General features: G+C 36.2%; 1 protein-coding gene across 1 annotated transcript in view; it reads right to left on the bottom strand.

The window, feature by feature from the left end:
- Positions 1-23,551, bottom strand: part of USO1 (USO1 vesicle transport factor) — a 94,969-nt gene that overhangs the window by 9,812 nt on the left and 61,606 nt on the right. The window contains exons 10-20 of the mRNA XM_030877894.3: positions 18,324-18,464; positions 16,397-16,485; positions 15,846-16,000; positions 15,023-15,234; positions 7,577-7,687; positions 7,117-7,235; positions 6,797-6,978; positions 6,409-6,530; positions 3,787-3,925; positions 1,521-1,684; positions 261-350 (exon numbers count right to left, since the gene is read on the bottom strand). Coding sequence (XP_030733754.1) covers positions 261-350; positions 1,521-1,684; positions 3,787-3,925; positions 6,409-6,530; positions 6,797-6,978; positions 7,117-7,235; positions 7,577-7,687; positions 15,023-15,234; positions 15,846-16,000; positions 16,397-16,485; positions 18,324-18,464 — 1,524 coding nt within the window. The remainder of the gene's footprint in view (positions 1-260; positions 351-1,520; positions 1,685-3,786; positions 3,926-6,408; positions 6,531-6,796; positions 6,979-7,116; positions 7,236-7,576; positions 7,688-15,022; positions 15,235-15,845; positions 16,001-16,396; positions 16,486-18,323; positions 18,465-23,551) is intronic.

The following is a 23,551-nucleotide window of genomic DNA, read 5'->3' as shown; positions in this document are numbered from 1 at the left end:
TTACTGATAATCTATAAATAATCTGGGTAAGATGCTGAGATCTGTTAAAAAGAACATCACTGAAAAATAAGAACACAATATAAAGCAAAATACCATTACTGTATAATTAAAACAGCTTCTGGATTTTCAAATGGCTGTCTTCACTATCAAATTTTGCTTACACCTGACAAAGCAGTTCTAGATTAATGGAACTGCAGTGCTGTTATGCTATTATAATTAAAATAAGACAAAATAGAGCTTGGATCAAGCTGAAAAATGACCTGTTTTAATTCTTCAATTTGTTCAGAATCTCTTGCTGAAGCTGTCGCTGAAGACTGTTCATTTGTGCCAGGTGATGTTTGGGACGATTTCTACAAAGAGCACAGAAATAAACTATGAAATAAATTCAGTTTAAAGAGACAGAAAAAAACCCAAAACTGTACATATGTAAGCTATGTCTGGTATACGTTTACCAAAAAATTTCACATTGACATGTAAAATTTTATACTCAAAATAACATTTCAACATAGCACATACTGTCTACAAATTTTCCATAGCTAATAAATTTATACTCATGCCAAGTAATTTATTAAATCTAGGCACTTAACTGAGGTCATATGAAGAAAGAGCATAAAAGCAGGTATTTATTGAGTGATTTCCATGTATTAAAAGAACCTTATACAGGGCTTCTCTGGTGGCACAATGGTTAAGAATCTGCCTGCCAACGCAGGGGACATGGGTTCGAGCCCTGGTCCGGGAAGATCCCACATGCCGCGGAGCACATCAGTCTGTGCGCCACAGCTACTGATCTGCATTCTAAAGTCCACGAACCACAACTACTGAGCCCGCGCGCCTAGAGCCCGTGCTCCGTGACAAGAGAAGCCACCGCAATGAGAAGCCCGTGCAATGCAACGAAGACTAGCCCCTGCTCACTGCAACCAGAGAAAGCCCGCACACAGCAACAAAGACCCAATGTAGCTGAAAGTAAAAAAAAATTAAAAATTTTAAAGAAATGAATAAAATCTATCTTTTAAAAAAAAATCAATAGGGCTTCCCTGGTGGCGCAGTGGTTGAGGGTCCGCCTGCCGATGCAGGGGACACGGGTTCGTGCCCTGGTCTGGGAGGATCCCACATGCCGCGGAGCGGCTGGGCCCGTGAGCCATGGCCGCTGAGCCTGCGCATCTGGAGCCTGTGCTCCGCAGGGGGAGAGGCCACAACAGTGAGAGGCCCGCGTACCGCAAAAAAAAAAAAAAAAATCAATAAAAGAGCTTTTAACAGTGTATCTCATTTAATTCTCACAGCAATGAGACAGATATCACCACCACCATTTTATAGCTCAGGAAACAAGTTTAAAGAGGTTAACTAAGTTGCTTAAATTCAGTTAGCTAGGAAGCACTGAAGCTTTAGATAGTCTGACACCAGAGCTCATATTCTAAAACCTTAATATGATACTGCAGCTTAAGGGATCGAGAAAAATAAACAAGCTGGATAATGAGAATTATTCTTGACTTCTTGTTTAAAAAACGTCAACATTCACTTACCAAATTTTCAATGAAAGCGTCCTTTTCAGCCAGTTGGCTTTGTAAAAGCTCCTGCTTACTTTTTAATTCCTCTATCTCTTCTCGCAACCTACCAATTTCTTCTGGCTGAATACCATTCATCTGAGCCCCATCACTGTAAGAACCTTGATGCTGATTGTCTTTTCCTATTAGACAGGCATAAAATTTGAAAAGCCAGCACGAAACTTTTCATTTTTTGAATTGATGATTCAAGTATAAAATAAATACATACTTTCCTTAATAATTACTTGGGCAGGATTTTTGCAAGCACATTTCATCTTTGCAAAATAGTGTTTTTTTGTTTCGTTTTTGTTTTTTTCCAGCCACGCCGTAGGTGCGGCATGTAGGATTTTAGTCCCCTGACCAGGGATCCCAATGCCCCCTACATTGGGAGCATGGAGTCTTAACCACTGGACTGCCAGGGAAGTTCTGAAAAACAGTGTATTGATAAAAATAATGATATTTTCAGGGTTTCTGGGAAGAAAAAGAGCATAGTCTTAAGACTAAACTGCATGGTTTAGTGATCTAAGATTAAGAATTATAGTAGTTTACCTCTTGCACTGTTGGTGGGAATGTAAATTGATACAGCCACTATGGAGAACAGTATGGAGGTTCCTTAAAAAACTAAAAATAGAACTACCATACGACCCAGCAATCCCACTACTGGGCATATACCCTGAGAAAACCATAATTCAAAAGGAGTCATGTACCAAAATGTTCATTGCAGCTCTATTTACAATAGGCAGGACATGGAAGCAACCTAAGTATCCATCAACAGATGAATGGATGAAGAAGATGTGGCACATATATACAATGGAATATTAGCCATAAAAAGAAACGAAATGGAGTTATTTGTAGTGAGGTGGAAGGACCTAGAGTCTGTCATACAGAGTGAAGTAAGTCAGAAAGAGAAAAACAAATACCATATGATATGGAATCAAAAAAAAAAAAAAAAAAAAACAGGTCATGAAGAACCTAGGGGCAAGATGGGAATAAAGACACAGACCTAACTAGAGAATGGACTTGAGGATACGGGGAGGGGGAAGGGTAAGCTGGGACAAAGTGGCATGGACATATATACACTACCAAACGTAAAATAGATAGCTAGTGGGAAGCAACCGCATAGCACAGGGAGATCAGCTCGGTGCTTTGTGACCCCCTAGAGGGGTGGGATAGGGAGTGTGGGAGGGAGACGCAAGAGGGAAGAGATATGGGGACATATGTATATGTATAACTGATTCACTTTGTTATAAAGCAGAAACTAACACACCATTGTAAAGCAATTATACCCCAATAAAGATTTTAAAAAAAAAGAATTACAGTAGTTGAAATTCCAATTCTGTCAATTAATATAAGAGAAAATAAAATCCTTTTAAAAATCTTCACAGCACACTTCCCTGGTGGTCCAGGGGCTAATACCCTGCGCTCCCAATGCAGGGGGCCCAGGTTCAACCCCTGGTCAGGGAACTAGATCCCACATGTCACAACTAAGAGTTCGCATGCTGCAGCTAAAGATCTCACATGCAGCAACTAAGACCCGGTGTGGCCAAATAAATAAATAAATATTTCTAAAAAAACTTCACAAAGAAATAGCTTTCTATATGGACTAAAAGAACTGACAAATTATTGTCATTAAATAGAGGAAGTAAAAGATATTTTCTTCTGAAAATTTTGGTCACCTTCATATAAATAAAATTAATTATATTTCTAAGTAGCTAGCATTCCACCCATAAGCAGTGTAGAACGAGACTATTTACAAGCATCTGAGCTCCTAGCATGTGCCAGGCACTGAACTAGAATTTTATATATATTATTTCATTTAATTCTCAGATGACACAGGTGCTACTATCAGCTCCGTTTTGCAGATAAGAAAATGAAAAGGTTAGACCAGTCAACTGGCTGGCTCAACTGGCTAGACATTAGAATAACCTGGGGAGCTTGTAATTAATAATCACTGATGCCTGGACCCAAGCCCCAACTAATTAAATTAGAAACCTCAGTGGGGTTTCAGTATTGGTGTTAAAAAAATAAAAATATCAGGGGATCTTAATGTATAGGTAGCTAAGGTTGAGAATCAATGGATCAGATAATCAAACACCGAGCAGAGAGCTTGGACTTCAAACTCTGACTTACATGTTTGTCACAGTGATTAATTTAAGGTTACAGAAAGACTAGTCCACAAGAATAACCTGTCTGACTTTGTCCAGCTCCTGGGGACACTACAACAGGAAGGGCTAGCTACACTTACCTAGCTGTACTTTAAGAAGATTATACTGATCCTTGTGTTGCTGAATCTGAGATACTTGCTGTGTGACTGCTGTCTGGAGCTGTTCGTTTTGACATTTTAACGTAGAAATCTGCTGCTTCAATTCCTCAAGTTGCAGATCCTGTTAACCAAAACATAATTGAAGTGTTTTAAATTCAGACTAGTTAGCATTAAGAGGATGAACAAATTAAAAATTAGAGATTATTTTGGGTGAGGATGTTAAACTACTCAATATTTCCAAAAGCATTCTATAATTAAGCAATAACACATTAATATATGCACCAAGGCCAATTAACATGCAGCAGAACTGTAAGATTTCAAGGCCCCATCATATGGCGCAGTCTGCAATCTCACTGTAATTTTGGTTTGGGGGTGGGGGGAGGTCAATTTTAAAAACTTCATTTTATGGTCCATCAAACTATTTAAGATATTTATACCAAATTATTTAAGAAGCTTAGTATATGTATATATATGTATGTACCTCTGTTACTTTTAACATTAAAAGACAATCATATAACAGAACACTTAGAATTCTGAAAAAAACAGGTTTCATCTCTTATCACCCTAGTGTAGTAACTAGTTAGAATTTGATCTGTCTTCATTTTCTTCTAATTCTTTCCAACCCAGGTTTTTTAAACTTGTCATAATCCGTCCACATACATTTTGTAACCTTTAATTTGCTTACTACTCAATCAAAATTTCCCAATATTAATCAGTAGATGCAATGTAATTTATACTCAAAAGCAACACTGAGGTTGCTCTCCATTTTTCTAAATGATAATATCATTACAATAAATATTTTAGTTCACATAACTGTTCTCCTGAATTTTGGAGAATTTCCTTAGGATGCATTATCAAATGTAATTCAAAGTTTATATAAACATTTTACAGCTCTCGATGCTTGTTGCCTAATTGTCAAATGGCATTCTAAGTGATGAGAATATTTAAAATTAACATTTATAAAGAAAAGTGATTATAGTAATTGTGTCAAATCACTCTTTTCTTCTTCCAAATCAACCATATTTATCAGTTCCAAGTGCAAGCAAGCTATAATATCACATTCCAAGTATTTATTTCCCATTGCTCTAAAAATTACATTTTACCATCTGGAAATGACTCCAAATTTGTACTAAGACAGATGAAAAATCCTAATAACCATGGGTAGTGTAATGATTCAAATTTGGATCATTCAAAGATGATTCTAATTTACTAATCTGCTTATAAACTGAAAAGCTCAGACTGAACGCTAAATACACCACTAGTATATTTTTATTCTTTCTGAGAATTTCATTCTCAACAATACAGATTGCGGGGAAGAGAAGAATATATCGGCAGCTCTCATTCAGAGGGCTCTACACAAAAGCTCTTAGGAGCCACACCTGCCTCAAGCTGTCACAATCAGCAGGGGGTGGAGGGCAGTGCAGGGAAGGGGCAGCAGCCTGCCCCACATGAGACGCCCCCGTATATTGTTTCCATGACTCTGGAATTTTAACACCATAACACTGCAGCACTTTCTAGGATTCCATTCCAATAAAGGTATATGTACCAGAGTGAGGAATTAAATGAGAGAAGAAAACCAAGAACCATCCTGAAGGAATGTAATGGAAGGTGTAAGGTGCTCAACACTACCCAAGTGTGGGGTTCATCGGTATCCTGCAAAGAAAATGTCAGCTGATGATTTTGAAAATGTAGTTTCAACTTAACTCATCATGACGCACTCTAGTAATTCAGCTCCCTCTTTTTCTATCTAATTTAATATCATCTATTCGGGTGCACAAGACAGAGATCTAAGGATCGTATCTGACCCTTTCTACTCCCTCGTCCCCAGGCCCAATCACTACCAAGTCCTGTCAGTTTTATCTTCTTTGGTTTCCACATTTCTCAGGACCGTCCCCTCTATACCACACAGTGTGAGCTTTGGAGTCCCAGTAACACACATGTATTTGAATTCTGTTCCGCCAAGCACTGAGTGACCTTGGACAAGTTTAAATTCTCTAAGTCTTAGATTCCTCATTTATTCTGAACTGCAGATGTCAGCTACTTTGAAGGGATATTGTGAAAAGTAAATGAGATGGTGTTTAACTGTATTCGGTGAGCACCTAGAACACAGTACACAAAACAGCAGCCGCTATCATCGTCGTCAACCGTCAGTTTCCCAATTGCCACCCACCATCACCACCCTCCTTGGGCTCCCTCTCTCTAGCCTTGCCTCTCAAATTCTCCTTCATATAGCCAACGAGTGTTCTGTGTCCATGCCAGTAACACCTCCCGTCCCCCTCTCTGCTTGCCTAGCTTACTCATTGTCATCCTTTTAGGACTCAGCTTCTCTGTCTTCTCCAAGCACCTGCTCCTACCTAGCTAAGTTAGGTGCCTCTCAATGCTGCTGCATACCTTCGATTATCTTTACCACTAGACTTGCTTAGCACATACTAAGCTCTCAGTGTGTTGAATACTCAGATGCTTTTGAATTATTTAGGAAAACGATGAGTTTTACTTTGTGTATCCTCTTGCATTTGGAAATGCCGAGAGAAATTCCTCCCTAAAGTAGAGAAGTATCTATACTTTTAGTATAACAGAGGTTGGATACAATTTATCAGTACGTACTTGCTCTCGAATCATATTTTTGTAGTGAGTCACAATACTGTCATGCTGCTCTAGTGTTTTCTTCACCTCTTCTTCTTGTTTATCTTCTTCACTGGACTTATAAATAGCCTTAGTTATCACACCTGTAAAAGAAGACTTATTTAAAATACTGTTTTATTATTAAGATGTAGTCAGTAAAAACATATGGCCTAATTGCATGAGAGATAAGAAATCATCTTTCCAATCTTACTGAATGCCAAAAGTCCTTAAGTGGGCCACAGATCAAGAGCTAGGAAAAAAAATACTTTTAGGCTTATCATATAATCTGCATGTATCCAGAATATACATATGCAATACAATCCTAGGTACTACTTTCTAATGAATATCAAGATAAACTTTGTTGTCTTACCTTCAAGTTCTTTTACCAGCTTTGTAAACTCATGATCAAATATCATGTATTCTGGACTGGGGAAGTTTGGCTGGGGTTTCTGAGATGCTCTGGAATACAACTCATGTTTGCTAATAAATCCTAGTTTCTCTATGAAATTCTCTTTGCCAATCCTCTTCTCTATCAGTTGTTTTAGTTTCTCTCTACAGAGATAAGCATATTGAGATGCTTAAAAAAAAAGGCGTAACAAAACATAAAAGCTTGGTCTACATTATACTTTGGCAGAAAAAATTTATCATTATCTCTTGATGACATCAGCAAGTCATTTTCCCCTTACTTACTTCATATAGCTCTCAAGTGAGTTATCATTGAAGTAAATCGAAATGCCCAACAGAAGAGCACATAAGCCTTGGACCAACTGTTCTTCCTCTCCAAGATTTTCTGCAATTTGTCCTGTAAGCTGAAAACTTTGTTAAGAAAACTAATGGTTCATAATAACCAGAGTACTTTGTTTTACAATTTGAATTTGACATGTATTTCATGTAAGAGTTTCTACAAAAAATTCTATACACAGTCCGAGCAAACATAAAACAATGGTACACGTACACCCACCCACCCACCCACCCACACCCACACAGCTTAAGTAAGCATCGTTGTCACCTTAACAGTTTAAAAAGTTGTTACATAGATAAAGAGGATTCAAATATTTGGGGCATGGAGCTAACTCTAGTTGAGAAGAAGAAATAGAAAAGATAAAAAAGGTAAATACTTACATGCATCTTACTAAAACATAAAGGATACAAAGGGAACATTGGCTGAATTGTGAAGAAAATGTGTTACTGCAATGGGGCAGTTGCTAAGCCAGGTACAAAGCAACATTAGTAACCCAACTCTTGTCTGTATTTTGCTTCCCTGTAATAAACAAGGTGGCAGAAATCTTGTTTTATTTTTTTCAAACGTAAAGTTGCCCTAAGATCCCTCCCCATCTGCATAAAAAGATATTTAACATCTTATAAAAGATGTGTCAGGTATCCGGATTTTAAAAATTGAACAAGAGAATGCATTCCAGTATACTCTCTGGGCTGCACTTCCCAAAATAAACCGAGAGCAGAAATTAGACTTGATCCACGCTTATTAAGCATATGCCAGGTTATCTAAAATACTATTAATGGAAAATCTGATATGCTAAGGAAGACATATATGATGTGGATGCTTAAAAAATTTCATCAGTCCTAAAACACTTTACAAAAACATAAATTTGCTGGCAAATTTATGATGTTTCAATAGGAATTTTAAGAACAATTTTCTCATAAAAGGACAAATTCTACCTCCTTCAAAAAACATCAAGAAAAATACAAAGAAATAATCTCCTGAATTATTTAGTCAAATTTCATTAACGAATATATTTCTCTAACAAGAAAATAAATAAACCATGTTACAAACCCCCTGAGAAATGCCAAATAATGAGAAATCACAAACTTAATGAAGGAGAAAAAGATTTATTTAAATTAGCTAAGTGCCTCAAACCACTAACTGTACTGCTGCCAAGTATGTTAAACAATACTGAAAACCAGCACGTCCATCAACATTAGTTTCCTGAATTTTAATACAACACATTTGTATCCCTTATGAGATATTCTCTTAGCTCATTAATATTGCCATTGCCCACATTATATTACATAACCTGTATTTTTGCGTGAAACAAAATAATGGAAATTAGCACAGTAATGCATCGCTCTGGGAGTAATTTCAGAAAATATCCAAAATGCAATTATTCAAAAATCTAGACAAGGAATGGATTTAAAGTAACCATTACTGTGTTTTGAAAAATTCCTATCACTCAGCCAGACAGTTCTAATTTCATGAACCGTGATGTCAGTATCCTGAACTTTCCATAATCTTTTTTCAAGTATACTTAATATTTAATTAAACAAATTCAAATTAGACCTCTTCAAATGATTTGCCAAGTAAGCATTAATCAGCATGAATTTAATTTTTACATAAGGCATTATTTTTACTTTTTCCTTGCCTTTATGTCATTACAGTAGTCCACAATAAATTTTCATGTTACCCAAGTACACTGAAGTTTAAAAATATATTCTCAACTGACTATGTGCCACAGAGAATTTACAACTAATTACTCAAGTTATAAATGTGAATGTTTTGTTGATTTCCCCTGGTTATACATAAAAAGTTTATTACTGGAATACCATTTGCAGGTACCAAATATACCGACATTGTATATACAAGGGCATTCTATCAAATCACTGGCTGATGTCTGAGTAAACAAAAATGGAATGAGATTCAATTTTGAAAAGTAGGTCATTTGGGGTCTAACTGAAGCTTAAGAACACAGTCAAACATAACTAGTTAGAACCAGGCAGAAGATAGAATGGAACACCCTGTTGACTACAGCGACAAAAGAAGATAAAGTACTCAGGAATGAGCCTAATCAAAACTCTATAAAACCTAAATGAGGAAAGTTTAAAAACATTTCTAAGAGCACAAAAGCAGACACAAATCAACAGAAAGACACATGTTCTTAGAGAGAACGACTCAAGATCATGAAGATATTGACTCTACATTAATTTGTAAAATTAATGTGATCCAAATAAAAATCTCAACAGGCTTTCTTTTTTTTTTTTCTGGAACGAAACCACCTGCTTTTCAAGTTCAAATGGAAAAATAAACAAGCTAGAATAACTAGAGAAACTGTAAAAAAATGAAAGAGAGCAATGAGGTGATACTACCTCATGAACAGACAAATCAAAGAGCAGAATGGAAAGTCCAGAAATGATCCAGCTACAAATGGAAATTTAGTATGTGAAAAAGACAGAATATAACTATCAGTGGTTACAGACAGACTTCAAAGATGTTGGCAAAACTAGAGAGCAGTTCAAAAGAGCAGAGGATCCATATCTCACACAATTCAGAGAAAAAGAGAACAAAGATTTAAGTGCAAAAATGAAACCAGAAAGTATGAGATGGAAATACTGGCAAATTCCTTAACATCTTGAAGTGGCGAAAGCCTACGTATGACTTAAAATGTAGAAGCGATAAAAGTCTGATATCAAAAAAAAAAAAAAATCCAAAGCAAAACACCAAGATCCTATCAGGAAAAATATATTTGTAACTTATCACAGACAAGGGTTAAGTTCCTTAATATGAGTTCCTATAAAGAAGAAATGATTAACAACCCGACAGAAAAATGGGCAGATGATAAAAGAGTTTAATGAAAAAACCTTCAAATGATGCATAAATATATAGGAAACTATTCAGCCCTTTAGTAAGAAAAATATAAATTAAAACTCACTAAGATAACATTTTCCACCTATCAGCAGACTGGCAAAAGTACAAGTGTGACAACACACTGTTGGGAGGCTGTGGGGGAAGAGAGCACCTAGCCCACCGTAATCTTACTTTACTTTGCAAGGAGAAGTGCAAGGTTCTATTAAGTGAAACAAAACAAAACAAAACAAAACATCAAGGTGCAGATCAGGGCATATACGGAAAAAACACTTCCAGATGTAGAAGAAAAGAGTAACATGAGGCGGGGAACTAGGACAGGGTTGGTGCCAAGACTTCGTGTATCATTTTGATTTCTAAGCCATGTATTTATCCATTTCAAGTTTAAAGGACTAAAGTTTTAATTCTGAGAGTGGCAGTATGGTGCCGGTGAAAATGACATTTGGTTTGGAATTAGAAGAACCAAATCTTCTACTGCCTTACCTTGGACAAGTTCAATACGCTACATGGGCCTCAACTTCTTCATTTAGTACACAGAGGTGGTTGGATTAAATGATCTCAAAGAGGTTAAGAAGATAGGCTTTGAAGCTAGGATACCAGGATTCATATCTTGGTTCTAAAACTCAACAGCCATGAAACCTCAGGCAACTTACTTAACTTCTCTTCCTCATCCTTAAACAGGGGCAACAGTTAATACCTATCTCATGGATTATAAATGGGTTAATATATGTAGAGAACTTAGAAGCAGCGCATGGTACACAGTGAGTGCTCTACAAATGTTATAAACTATTACCATCGTTTCTAACTCTGGGACTCTACAACTCTCTACCTACTAGCATATTAAAAGCAGAACTAATGCCCCCAATTTAAAATAGATGGCAGAAGTTTGAACTGGGAAAAGAAAAAAACGATACAATTGCTGGGATAATTTTTTTTTAAACATCAGTGAAATGCAGGCAAGTCCTTGCTTTGCTACGTTAACAGAAATCCATGCATACTGTAAACGTGCAAAGTGAGTACTTTGTAATAATGGTCTTTTGTGCAGACTACGTTATTCTGATGTTCATCAAACCATGATTTATAACAGGGAAAAATGGGAGATAATTAAATGTGCAATTAACTAACTTAGGGTATATCTACTTAGTGAAATATATACTGTGTAACCATATAAAGTGATGTTGACTTAGTGTTTAATAACACGGAAAATACTTGTAAGAAAAAATGCAGAATACAAAATAGAATCTAATGCATGATCACTGCTATGTAAATAAACAGTATAGGGAAAAAAAAAGCCTGAAATTTTACCAGTAGTTACCTTTGGGTAGTAGAATGAGGGACATTATTCTCTTTCTACTTTCTATTTTTCAAAATTTTCCAAAATGAAAAGAAAAATAAACTATTAGAGAGTGCAAAAATGTTACAGTATTTGTCCAGTATACTATCATAAAATGTTGATAATAATATAAATCCAACAAAATCCTGATCAAGCTGCTCTATCCCGCCAAACAAGTAAAATTAGAAATTGAGCAATAAAAGCTATCAAAACATTCTATTTCAGTGCTCTCTCATTTTCTGATGGATTCCTTACAATATAAACAGCTAGACCAGCTAAAAGAATGCGACACTTGGGAATTCCCTGGTGGTCCAGTGGTTAGGACTCCACGCTTCCACTGCAGGGGGCGCAGGTTTGATCCCTGGTTGGGGAACTAAGATCTCACAAGCCATGCAGCGTGGCCAAAAAAAAAAAGGCTAAAACTATTCATTTTGTTTATGTGTTACACAAACACATTTGTTTGCATGTTTGTTTACAGGTTTAAGTCAAGAAAAAATACCTATCTCTTCTCAGCCCCTTAGAGTTTGTGAACCGCTGACAAAACCAAAGATTTTATAGGATGGAAGAGAACCACAGACAAAATAAACGATCCTGAATCACCTTTAACATAAGCTACTATGTTGCCCCAATTATATTTTCTAAATAAAAATCCCTCATACTCCTACTTTGTGGATTTCAAGTTTAGTATTTGTGCATTGTTCATTTAAATAATATGAAAAGCTAACAGTTTAAACTTCCAATGTTTAAGTATTAAAATGAGGTTCTAGAATATTATGATCAGATTCACTTTTTTGGTTTTTTTTTGCGGTATGCGGGCCTCTCACTGTTGTGGCCTCTCCCGTTGCGGAGCACAGGCTCCGGACGCGCAGGCTCAGCGGCCGTGGCTTACGGGCCCAGCCGCTCCGTGGCATGTGGGATCTTCCCGGACCGGGGCACAAACCCGTGTCCCCTGCATCGGCAGACGGACTCTCAACCACTGCGCCACCAGGGAAGCCCTCAGATTCACTTTTTAGTGGTGGCCTCTGAGGACAGAGAATTAATAGGAAAGGGACATGATGGAACTTTTTGGGTTTCTGAATACTATGCTCTATATCTTGTTTTGGGTGGTGGTTACCGAAGTATATTCAACCACCAAAAATCATCAGACTGAACACTTAAGGTCTGTGCATTTTACTGTATATAAATTATACCTCCAAAAATTTCCCTTTTAAATGAGTGACATGTATACTCATACTTTACCTAATATAAAAAAATTCTGCCAGCTAAAGCTTCCAAATATGTCTGTGTGTGAGTTATTAACATGTGTTAAATCATGCTCATACAATTCCTAATAGGACCTCAGTTATTACTGTCCACACTGCATAACTAAACACAAATTCCAAGTATGGAATTAAGGTACATGCCATTTTTGCCAAATACTCCAGAAAACAAATCAAAACCAAACACAAATCACAGTCTCCCCCAACACGCATCAAAAACTAATCCCCAATGGTAGTGTAGCATGTGGGTTACATCCAGAATAATTCAAGAGATTTAAACTCTTTCAAATTACAAAATTGTACTTACTATTGTATATTTTCAATAACCTAAGTAATATAAAATCATCACATTCTTTCATATACTGATTAAAGACAAAATTCTTAATCCTAAATTTGACTACCTTTGAAATGGTTTCATTGGAAATAAAGAAGCAAGCTTGGGTGAAAAATCACACCAAAAACCCAAAACCAAGGAATTCCAGAAAGTGCAAGCATCCCCAGAGGAAGCACCAGTATAGCTTCAGATTCCCATTCCTATAGTCCTTAGTGACACCACTACGATACCCCATGGAGAAAAACTGGAGAGCCACGATAGAGATTAACTTGCTGGCACATACAAGTGTGAGTAGAATATAACTTCAAACAAGCAGTTAAAAAAACCAATCAGCAAAACCCAAGACAAAGAAAAAGGCTTGCTGTAGGAGGAAAATGCCTAAGCCCAAACAAGTAATACATACCCGTCGGTCGATCTTATCACCCTGCAAATTATACATTAAAAATTATTCATAAATATTACTGCTTTAGAGAAATGTAAATCTAGAAAAATCCCTCAAATACAGTGTCTAGAAACCCAAGCCAATAATCTGGGACAGGATAGTTCTAATCTTTTATTATATAACAATGTATATACATTTTAGAGGAGAATGGATAATTTTATAGCACTGTCATTACTTAGACTGGTAGCACACCACTATCTTGAGGATTTCTCATTATGCATTAATTGTAATTGCAATGTTAGAGTGAAGTATGTGGTGATGACTGTTGGGCAGTTAATTTCTGTTTGGCTCAAGAAAAGCTGTTACACACTACTATATATAAAATAGATAACTAATAAGGACCTACTGTATAGCACAGGGAACTCTACTCAGTACTCTGCAATGGCCTATATGGGAAAAGAATCTAATAAAGAATGGATATATGTGTAACTGATTCACTTTGCTGTACATGTGAAATTAACACAACATTATAAATCAACTATACTCCAAGAAAAAATTCAGAAAAAACAAAGAAATGAATAGCTGTTTCCACACACAGCAACAAGAGAATGACAAGTATTAAATAAGTAAGGATATGAATGCTTTGGGGTACTTTTAAAAAATCACTAAGAGACAAATGATAAAGTTAAAATAGGCTCTCAATCAAAGTAAACCTATTCTAAGCAACAAAGGAAGTGTTCAACTCCCATTTCAGTACAGTTAATTTTCAAGGTTTCATTTATAACTTCATATGGATAGCACTGATGTTCTCTAAAAGCTCACAATAAAACAATTCAACCAGTGTGGCAAAATTAAGAACTAAGAAGGACTCCGCATATCAGGGGGAAGGGATTAGGATAATACCAGTGGATGGATCAATTTTAGGCTTATGTACATTTTTACTCTCCTTGAGTGAATCTGAATGTCTATGACTTTACAGTTTTGCTAAAGCATGAACCTGAATTGTTTAACAGCAAGGCTGGCACATGTGGGTAAATCATCTAATAATAGTAAGGGACATTCCTAAAAGCCCTAGCATCCACATTTCAATGAAGCTTAGCTGCTTTCCTTAGGAGTCTAAAGGAATGTAAACATTTTAAGTTGTTTACCTACATCTTACTAGGTAAATTATATGTCTTGGCATTTTGAGGATTTGAGAGCTCACGAACATCAAGGGGGTTTACTGTTTAACTATATAAGCATTGGAATGGTATTTTATTTTTGTTTTTTGAAAGGAAGATCAATTGCTCTGGGAAGAGAAAGAGCGAGGTGCACAGCTATTAACCACTCTATTCTATTCCCTCTCATAAATGACCCGAATTCAGCTATTAAGCAGAAACAGAAAATGACATGCAAGAACTGTGTGGATGATATAAAAGAAAACAAATCCAAAAAAACCACCTTTCTGTCCAGAACACGTGTTCCCATCATGATGCAGACCTTATTCACAATTTGGCAAAACCATTCTTATAAGAATATTTATTGCTTTCTCTCCACAAAACCATTTCTGGTGACAATGAGCTAATGAGCCGTCCTTGCCTCTCTCCTTTTTCATCTACATCTACTAAGGACATCCTTAAATCCTTGTATCACTGACATCAAAGTGAAACTTTCTCCCCCCGCACCCTTAGAGAAGTTTTGCTGGCTACTTTACCTGTGAAAGGATGTTGGTGCACTGTTGCAATAAAGAAACTGGAGGGTTGCCAATACTTGTAGCAAGTTGAACCCTGAGCAGTTGTTCTTTCTGGGTAGCATTTTCTTGCAAAGCATGGGCAAGGGCCACAGCAGCACACCAGTTTGAAAGTGAATCAGTAGAAAATAAACCTCCGCATAACAACTGACCAGCTGAGACTGAATTACCTGTTGCTACAAAGATGGCAGGCAGACAATAAGGTAAAAATTAATTATGTTGCTTTCCAAACACACAAAAATAGTATGAAATGCTACTTAAAAATTTGCTAATTAGTAGTATTAAGTAATACTTTCAAAAGTCTGTTTTTTCAAAAACAAATGCAAAGATGACAAAAAAGTACTTTGGAAGAAAAGTTGCAGAACAAAGAAATATTAGAATACTTTAGGCATCAAACTGACGATGGTAATACTCCAGAAATTATTACCTTAATTAAAAACTACTTTCTAAAACAAATTCAAGGAAATGCAATATTTTAAATATTCTATTACATTCTAATATTCTACATTTAAATATCTACTACACATTTATGATATATTTTACCATTAAAAGCTTAAAAGACAATTACTTACTTTAAAACTGAAATTAGAATTAAATTATTTACGGGACTTCCCTGGTGGCGCAGTGGATAGGACTCTGCGCTCCCAGCGCAGGGGGCCTGGGTTCGATCCCTGATCAGGGAACTAGATCCCACCTGCATACTGCAACTAAGAAGCCCGCCTGCTGCAACTAAGACCTGGTGCAACCAAATAAATATTAAAAAAAAAAAAGGAATTAAATTATTTACCATCAATAGTGGAAGGCAGAAGTGTTGACACAATTTCTCCTTGTCCTTTCTGATTTTTATATAAGAAACACTGGAAACAGTAGAGAACAGCACAGCGCAATACAAATGGCTGCCTTTCGTTAACCATGGACATAAGAAGTACTACAATGGCTGGTCTGTTGCATTTAAAAAGGAAAGAACAAAAAGAAACATTGCAATCCAGGTACACAAATCAATAACTAGTCATTTTTATTGACTGAAAAACCATAGCCAGAACACAAGGGAGTAACTATTTTCATCTCCATTTCACAGAAAAGATAACTGCAGCTGTGAGAAATGAAGTGATCTGTTTGCTTAAGGCACATAGCTAGGAAGTGATACCTGCGCCCAAATACGTAAGTTCCAAAGACCACAAACTCTTTAAATACCAACATATTTATCTTGTCAGACAATTTGTTTCAAAACACATGACTGAACTTCTTAAAAGAATAAGATATGTATATGAGATATCCTTAAATCCCAAAGTAAGTTTTCACTTCCTCTGTGGGATCTCAGTATTTCCCCTTTCCTACCTTGGTGGGTTTGAAGGTGCATTTACAGAAGCAAAGTAGTCTTGGTTTACTTGACAGCCTCGAATAACTTCTGATACAGTATTAATGGTCTGTAATGAATGGGGATGGGGAGAGAATTTAGAGAAAGTCAGTCAAGGGAAAAACCCTGTTTCCAAAAGAAGAAAATGTTATATTCTTTTGCTTTTTGCTTTTAAATGGCAAAAATTAGACACCCAAAAAATCAGTGACAGCATTATAGACTTGTAACACTTTCTTGAGATAACATTTTAAAACATTAAGCGTAGGCCTCTAACTAAAAATAACACGTGACCACATGCATTTAAAATCTCAAAAAACTAAAATTAATATCTCCTAAGAGATAGAATCCATTTCTATAAAACAAGAAAAGGGTGCTTAAAAATAAAATCAGAGAACAAATTTAAAACGTAACAAATTAAAAATTCAATTTAAGGATGGAGTTGAAAAAAAACCTCCAAGAAAACAGAATAAAAAGACAAACTGGATCCAGAAAGTCCAACAATCTATTAATAGAGTTGCAGAAACAGAAAAGAGGAAAGAAATGGTCAAGGAATATGTAAAACATCCTGAGAACTGAAGTACTTATGTCTCTGGCTTAAAATGGCCCCAAAATTATTGGGGCTGGGGGTGGGGTGTGTGGTACAGCACATCACCAGTAAATTTCAGAAAACCATAAACAAAGAAAGATTCTAGAGATAGAAAGCAGGTTACACAAAAAGGACGAAGATTCAAAATGGCTTCGGATTTCTTAACAGCAACACTGGAATAATGTTCTAAAAGTTGAGTGTTAATGATTTCCAATTCTGAATTCCATACCTAACCAAACATTAGAGTCATACCGCAGGTGGAGGAATGACATGAAAGAGCTAAAAACAAATTATCTTGCAATTTGCCCTCTCTCAGGAAGTAAAATAAGATAATGAACCAAGGGGTGGGAGAAAAAGACACAGAATCCAGATAACCAAGGAATCCCCAAGTTAAGAGAGAGGAAAAAGGATCGTTGGAGGATGGTGAATGAAAGTCCCAGAATAAGAGATGTGTGGCAGAAATAGAGAATAAGCAGCTCATATTTGAGTAGGAAGATGGAGGGCTTCCGGAAGAAGGTCTGGAATGCGGAACAATGCGTTAACACATTAACACATATAACAGTGTTAATATGTATAGATACATAGAAAATCCGTAAAATGAAAAAAGAATACTATTATAACTCAGGAAAGAAAAAGGGTTATTAAAAAAAAAAGATATAGAGCTCTATTTGGCTTAGCAGGAAACAGTATTGGAATAGTCATAAAACTATAAACCCTGATTATTGATTTAAATACAAATTACTGGGGTGACAAGGAGGAAGTAAAGTGGGAAGGTTATATGGGGGGAAGTGGGGCTTAGGGTAGGGAGAAGGGAGTCCAAAGACAGTTTTTGCTATAAAACTTTTACTATTATCTGTGCTTTTAATATGCATGTGTTAATTTGAGAAAAAATTAAATAAACTAAACCTTTCTTTTCTTCAAACTAACTTCTTTTTCTTAATAGGCAGGAAACAGAAAATGCCATATGTCAAGGAAAAAGAATTTATTATGCTACGAATAAGACTCAAATCTTACTTGACTAAGTCATACTCTTCTCAAAATTAAAAACATAAATCATACTGTTCACTCCTGTTGAATACAATAAAATTAATGAGAAATCTTCTAAGCTTTAACACTATTTATATACTGTTAAACTTGAGGAATGAATACACCTTTTGGAATTGATACTGTCATCACTATGCTAATATTTTACAGGGTCAATAAGGAATTTAACATACAAGAATGGTTAACAATTCCTATTTTTCATTCAGCTGATATCTAATTCTTCCTAGGCTTCCTGATTTCAGCTTCCACAGAGCAGCCTCTGCCTTTATTTGGTTTACCTCAGTCAGGATGTCAGCAGGAACTCCAGTGGCCATTAGGATGGTGCAAAGCTGCTGCAGTAAGCCACACTGGAACATAGCTTTTTGGCAGCTACTGGTAGCACCGGGAGGGTTATTTGGAGAAACCAGTACACGAACAAGCTGCGAAAGAAAGAGAACACAAAATCTGTCTTTTAAAGATCTGAAAAGTCTTGAGACAAATTTGATCTATATGAACAGAAAACCTATGTGAAGGATTCCCTCAACTGCTCAGCCAGATCTAGGAGCTCTTTCCTTCATGCTCTCATGGCCATAGTTCCGTTACAGTACATACCACATTATGCTATTTCCTTAATTTTATCTCCTTCAGGTCACTGTGAACTCCCAGAGAGTAGAAACTGCCCCAGTCATTTTTTGTATCTCAAACAACAAGCACAGTATTTGTAACATAGTCTGTATTCAAAAAATGAATAATGAATAAGTAAGAGGATGGTAGATTTCTTATGGAAGTAAGGATGAAAGACCTAATCGTAAAGCAGGTTTGAAAATAGAATGGCCTGAAGTGTGATAAAATTCCTCCCAAACTGGAAATATTTAGAGAGGGTAAAATGAACAACTGGAGACATGGCTGAAGATTTGTGCATTAGGCAAGGCGTTAGCCTCATTGACTGTTAATGCTAATTAAATCCCTAAGGTTCTATGATGCTATGATTAGTCTAACCTTGAACATGAAATTTCAGAGACATGAAAGATGTTATCTTAAACAACTGTTCAGCACAGTTACATCTTCAAAATAAATTTGGATATACCTTACATTTTAAAACTAAAGTTATATGTATATGTGTGTACAAAATCTTATATATATATATATCAAGATCAAATGGTATATTTATGATAATACTTTATTAATGACAAAGTGCTATACAAATGTTACCCTAAATGTACAGAAGTAATCAATGATATAACAGAGGAGACTAAAACAATTTTATTGCTATAGCTGGTGCATATGATAGATAATGACTTCACTAAGAAAGGGGACGTTTTTGTGGGGGGAGATAAAATATAAAAAATAAAATGGGTATGAAAAGTGCTATTTTTACTGCTGGTGAATAAAAAGGTGACCGGCAATCACTAGAATTTGTGGAAAAACTCAGTCAGTAGTTAAATCAGTAAATTATGAAGAATTGAAATAGTTAATGTTTCCACGTCTGGCCTAGCAGACATTCTCCAAGAGGTTTCATTAATAAATTGATGTCACAGGAGAGAGGCTTTAGGACTACACACTGGCTCTCGTTTTTGGACCTTTCTAGTTAGCCGTCGGTGGTTTTTATTTGTTGATTTTTGTTTTAAATTTATTACCCTTCTATTCCTGCTTTTTAAAAAATACAGGCATACCTTGGAGATATTGCAGGTTCTCCTCCAGACCACCACAATAAAGCAAATATCACAATGAAGCAAATCACACAAACTTTCTGGTTTTCTAATTGCAAATAAAAGTTATGTTTACACTATACTGTAGTCCCTTATGTGTGCAATAACATTATGTCTAAAAAAACATGGAGAAACCTTAATTAAAAAAATACTTTATTGCTAAAAAATGCTGACCAGCATCTGAGCCTTCAGCGAGTCACAATCTCTTTGTTGGTGGAGTTTGATGTTGATAGCTGCTCACTGATCAGGGTGGTGGTTGCTGAAGGCTGGGGTGTCTGCGGCAATTTCTTAAAATAAGGCAACAGTGAAGTTTAGTGCATCGGCTTTCTTTTCCTTTCACGACTTCTCTGTAGCATGCAATGCTGTTTGATAGCATTTTACCCACACCTCTTTCAAAATTGGTGTCAATCCTCTCAAGCCCTGTCACTGCTTTATCAATTAAGTTTTTGTAATATCCTTTGTTGTCATTTCAACAATCTTCACAGCATATTCACCAAGAGTAGATTCCATTTCAAGAAACCACTTTCTCTGCTCATCCATAAGAAGCAACTCCTCACCCATTCAAGTTTTATCATAAATTGTAGCAATTCAGTCCCATCTCCAGGCTCCACTTCTAATTCGAGTTCTTTTGCTGTTTCCACCACATCTGCGGTTACTTCTTCCACTTAGGTCTTGAATCCCTCAAGGTCATCCATGATGGTTGGAATCAACTTCTTCCAAACTCCTGTTAATGTTGATATTTTGACCTCTTCCCAGGAGTCACAAATGTTCTTCATTTTCCAGAAAGTTTTCAATTGCCTAGATCCATCAGAGGAATCACTATCTACGGCAGCTACAGCCTTACAAAATGTATTTCTTAGGGACTTCCCTGGTGGTCCAGTGGTTAAGATCCCACGCTCCCAATGCAGGGGGCCCAGGTTCGATCCCTGGTCAGGGAACTACATCCCGCATGCTGCAACTAAGACCTGGTGCAGCCAAACAAACAAACAAATAAATACTAAAAAACGAAGAAACCAAAATGTATTTCTTAAATAATGAGACTTGTAAGTCAAAATCAGTCCTTGGTCTATGGGCTGCAGAGTGGACATTGTGTTAGCTGGCATGAAAACAACATTAATCTCCTTGTACACTTCCATCAGAGCTCTTGGCTGACCAAGTGCATTGTCAATGAGCAGTAATATTTTGAAAGGAATCTTTTTTTTCTGAGCAGTAGGTCTCAACCGTAGGTTGAAAATATTCAGTAAACCATATTGTAAACAGATGTGCTGTCATCCAGGCTTTGTTGTTCCACTTAATAGAGCACAGGCAGAAAAGATTTGGCATATAATTCTTAAGAGCCATAGGATTTTTGGAATGGTAAATGAACACTGGCTTTAAATTAAAGACACCAGCTGCCTTAGCCCTTAACAAGACAGTCAGCCTGTCCTTCGAAGCTTTGAAGCCAGGCATTGATTTCTCTCTGGCTTCTCTCTAGCTATGAAAGTCCTAGGTGGCATCTTCTTCCAATAGAAGGCTGTTTCATCTGCGTTGAAAATTTGTTGTTTAGTGTAGCCACCATCATTAATGATCCCAGCTAAATCATCTGGATAATTTGCTGCAGCTTCTGCGCCAGCACTTACCGCTTCACCTTGTACTTTTATGTTATGAAGATGGCTTCTTTCCTTAAACCTCATGAACCTCTGCTAGCTTCAAACTTTTCTTCTGCAGTTACCTCACCTCTCTCAACCTTCACAGAATTGAAGAGTTGTAAAGGCCTTGCTCCAGAATAGGCTCTGGCTTAAGGGAATGTTGTCATTGGTTAGATCATCCATCTAGGCCACTAAAACTTTCTCCATATCATCAATAAGGCTGTTTCACTTTCTTATCGTTCATGTGTTCATTGGGGTAGCACTTATAATTTCCTTCAATAACTCTTCCTCTGCATTCACAACTTGGCTAAGTGGTGCAAGAGGCCTAGCTTTTGGCCTATGAAGGCTTTCAACATGCCTTCCTCACTAAGCTTAATCATTTCCAGCTTTTGATTTAAAGTGAGAGACATGGGACCCTTCCTTTCACTTGAACACTTAAGAGGCCACTGTAAAGTTATTAACTGGCCTAATTTCAATATTGTTATGTCTCAGGGAATAGGGAGACGGGGAACAGTCAGTGGAGCAGTAAAACACACACATTTATCAATTTAGTTCTCTATCTTACATGGGTGTGATTCGTGGTGCCCCAAAACAATTACAATAGTTACATCAAAGATACTGATTGCAGATCACCATAACAAATATAATAATAATGAAAAGGAGTCTCTCATAAGGTAATGAGCTTTCTGAGAGTCACTGGCAGTATCTATCCAAAAATGGCATAGAATGGATTCCTGTAGGTAGAATTAGTCATAAACTTAACATTCCAAGAAAAAATTTAAATGTTTTACAACTAAAAAATTTTTCAATAAGATGCTTCCCCCAAATTTAATTTGCAAAATGTGAATGAACTATCCTTAAGTGGATCAATTTCAATTTTTAGTGGCCTAGAATTCCATCATAATTATAACTGTGATGATGAATAATTCTAAATGGAAATATCTATCCAAAAAGGATTGTTTATCATCAATTGTAATGCATTTTCATTTGGAACATAATAGAGAACTTGAAATACAAGCAACCCTAAATATAAGCAATAAAGCTATTAAGAAAGAACCCTCTAATAGGTTGAAAAGCAGAAGATAACCTGTGGCCTGTGAAGCTATGATTACATCAACTACTCAGTCTTTGCGTGGAGAATATATTAAAGTGAATTAAACTCCGTTTCTTTATTTTGAAGTTTATGTTCTTTAAGATTAGTATCTAGTTTATTCACTTTCTAAAAGCAAAGAATACTTAAAGAAAGAACTAACTTACTATATAACCAGAATACTGTGTTTTTCTGTTTATTTATATTTATATAAATATTTATATTCTAAATTTTTTTAGGGGGTAAAATAGTACTTTTACTTTTTAACAAGTGACACTTCCTTCAAAAATAATTATTTACGTAGTACCCTAAGCTATAAAACATGAGTAAGCTGCTCAAGCAGTTTAAATTTTCACTCTGGCAGGAAACATATATGTAATTTGTACATCATCAGATCCCTTCATTTTCTCTAATCACGTTTTGAAAATTACTTTTCTAGAGGAATTTCCTTTATTAAGAAAGCAATGTTGAGCAAAAATATCAAGCTTACCACTGGGACACTATTTCTAAAACATAAAAAACTAATGGCCTTGAAATGTGTAATACTGACAAGTAAAAATATAGACAATGAAGATGGGAGTATAAATAGAAAGATTCTGCCCATGTTCTCCTGTAAAATATCTTCCTGACAGTTTTTAGGCATATTCTAAATAGGCTAACTATATAATTTATTATCTAAACTGGAACACTGTTGAAGTGAAAGAGGACACTATTAGTAATTACAAAATGAACACTGGCCTGGTGACCTGGGGCATATGGTCACCCTAATTATCAATCAACGCTATGCAGGCAACTCCCAGAGCATGCAACAATATGTGGATTCTAATTACCAGTCTGATTAACCATCTAGTTTTGAGGAACACAACTTCAGAGATGCAGGCACAATTCAGAGACACTCGAAGACCCACAGGAATCACTAAAGAGTCAGTAAGGTGGGAGACCCGTATAAGCTTAAGGGTCTGGAGAAGGGGAATTCAATAAAGGGATAAGTAAGTAAAATATTCTAAAAACTTCGTCATTTTCTCTGATGTAGAATTCATTTGGGATCCTACCGTCTTCACTTTTACTGTCTATCACCACCAAGCTTTCACCATAAAGCT

Source organism: Globicephala melas, chromosome 5 (assembly GCF_963455315.2).
Source record: "Globicephala melas chromosome 5, mGloMel1.2, whole genome shotgun sequence".
NCBI lineage: Eukaryota > Metazoa > Chordata > Mammalia > Artiodactyla > Delphinidae > Globicephala > Globicephala melas.
The sequence above is the reverse complement of the archived record's forward strand: the minus strand, read 5'-3'. Positions and strand labels throughout refer to the sequence as shown.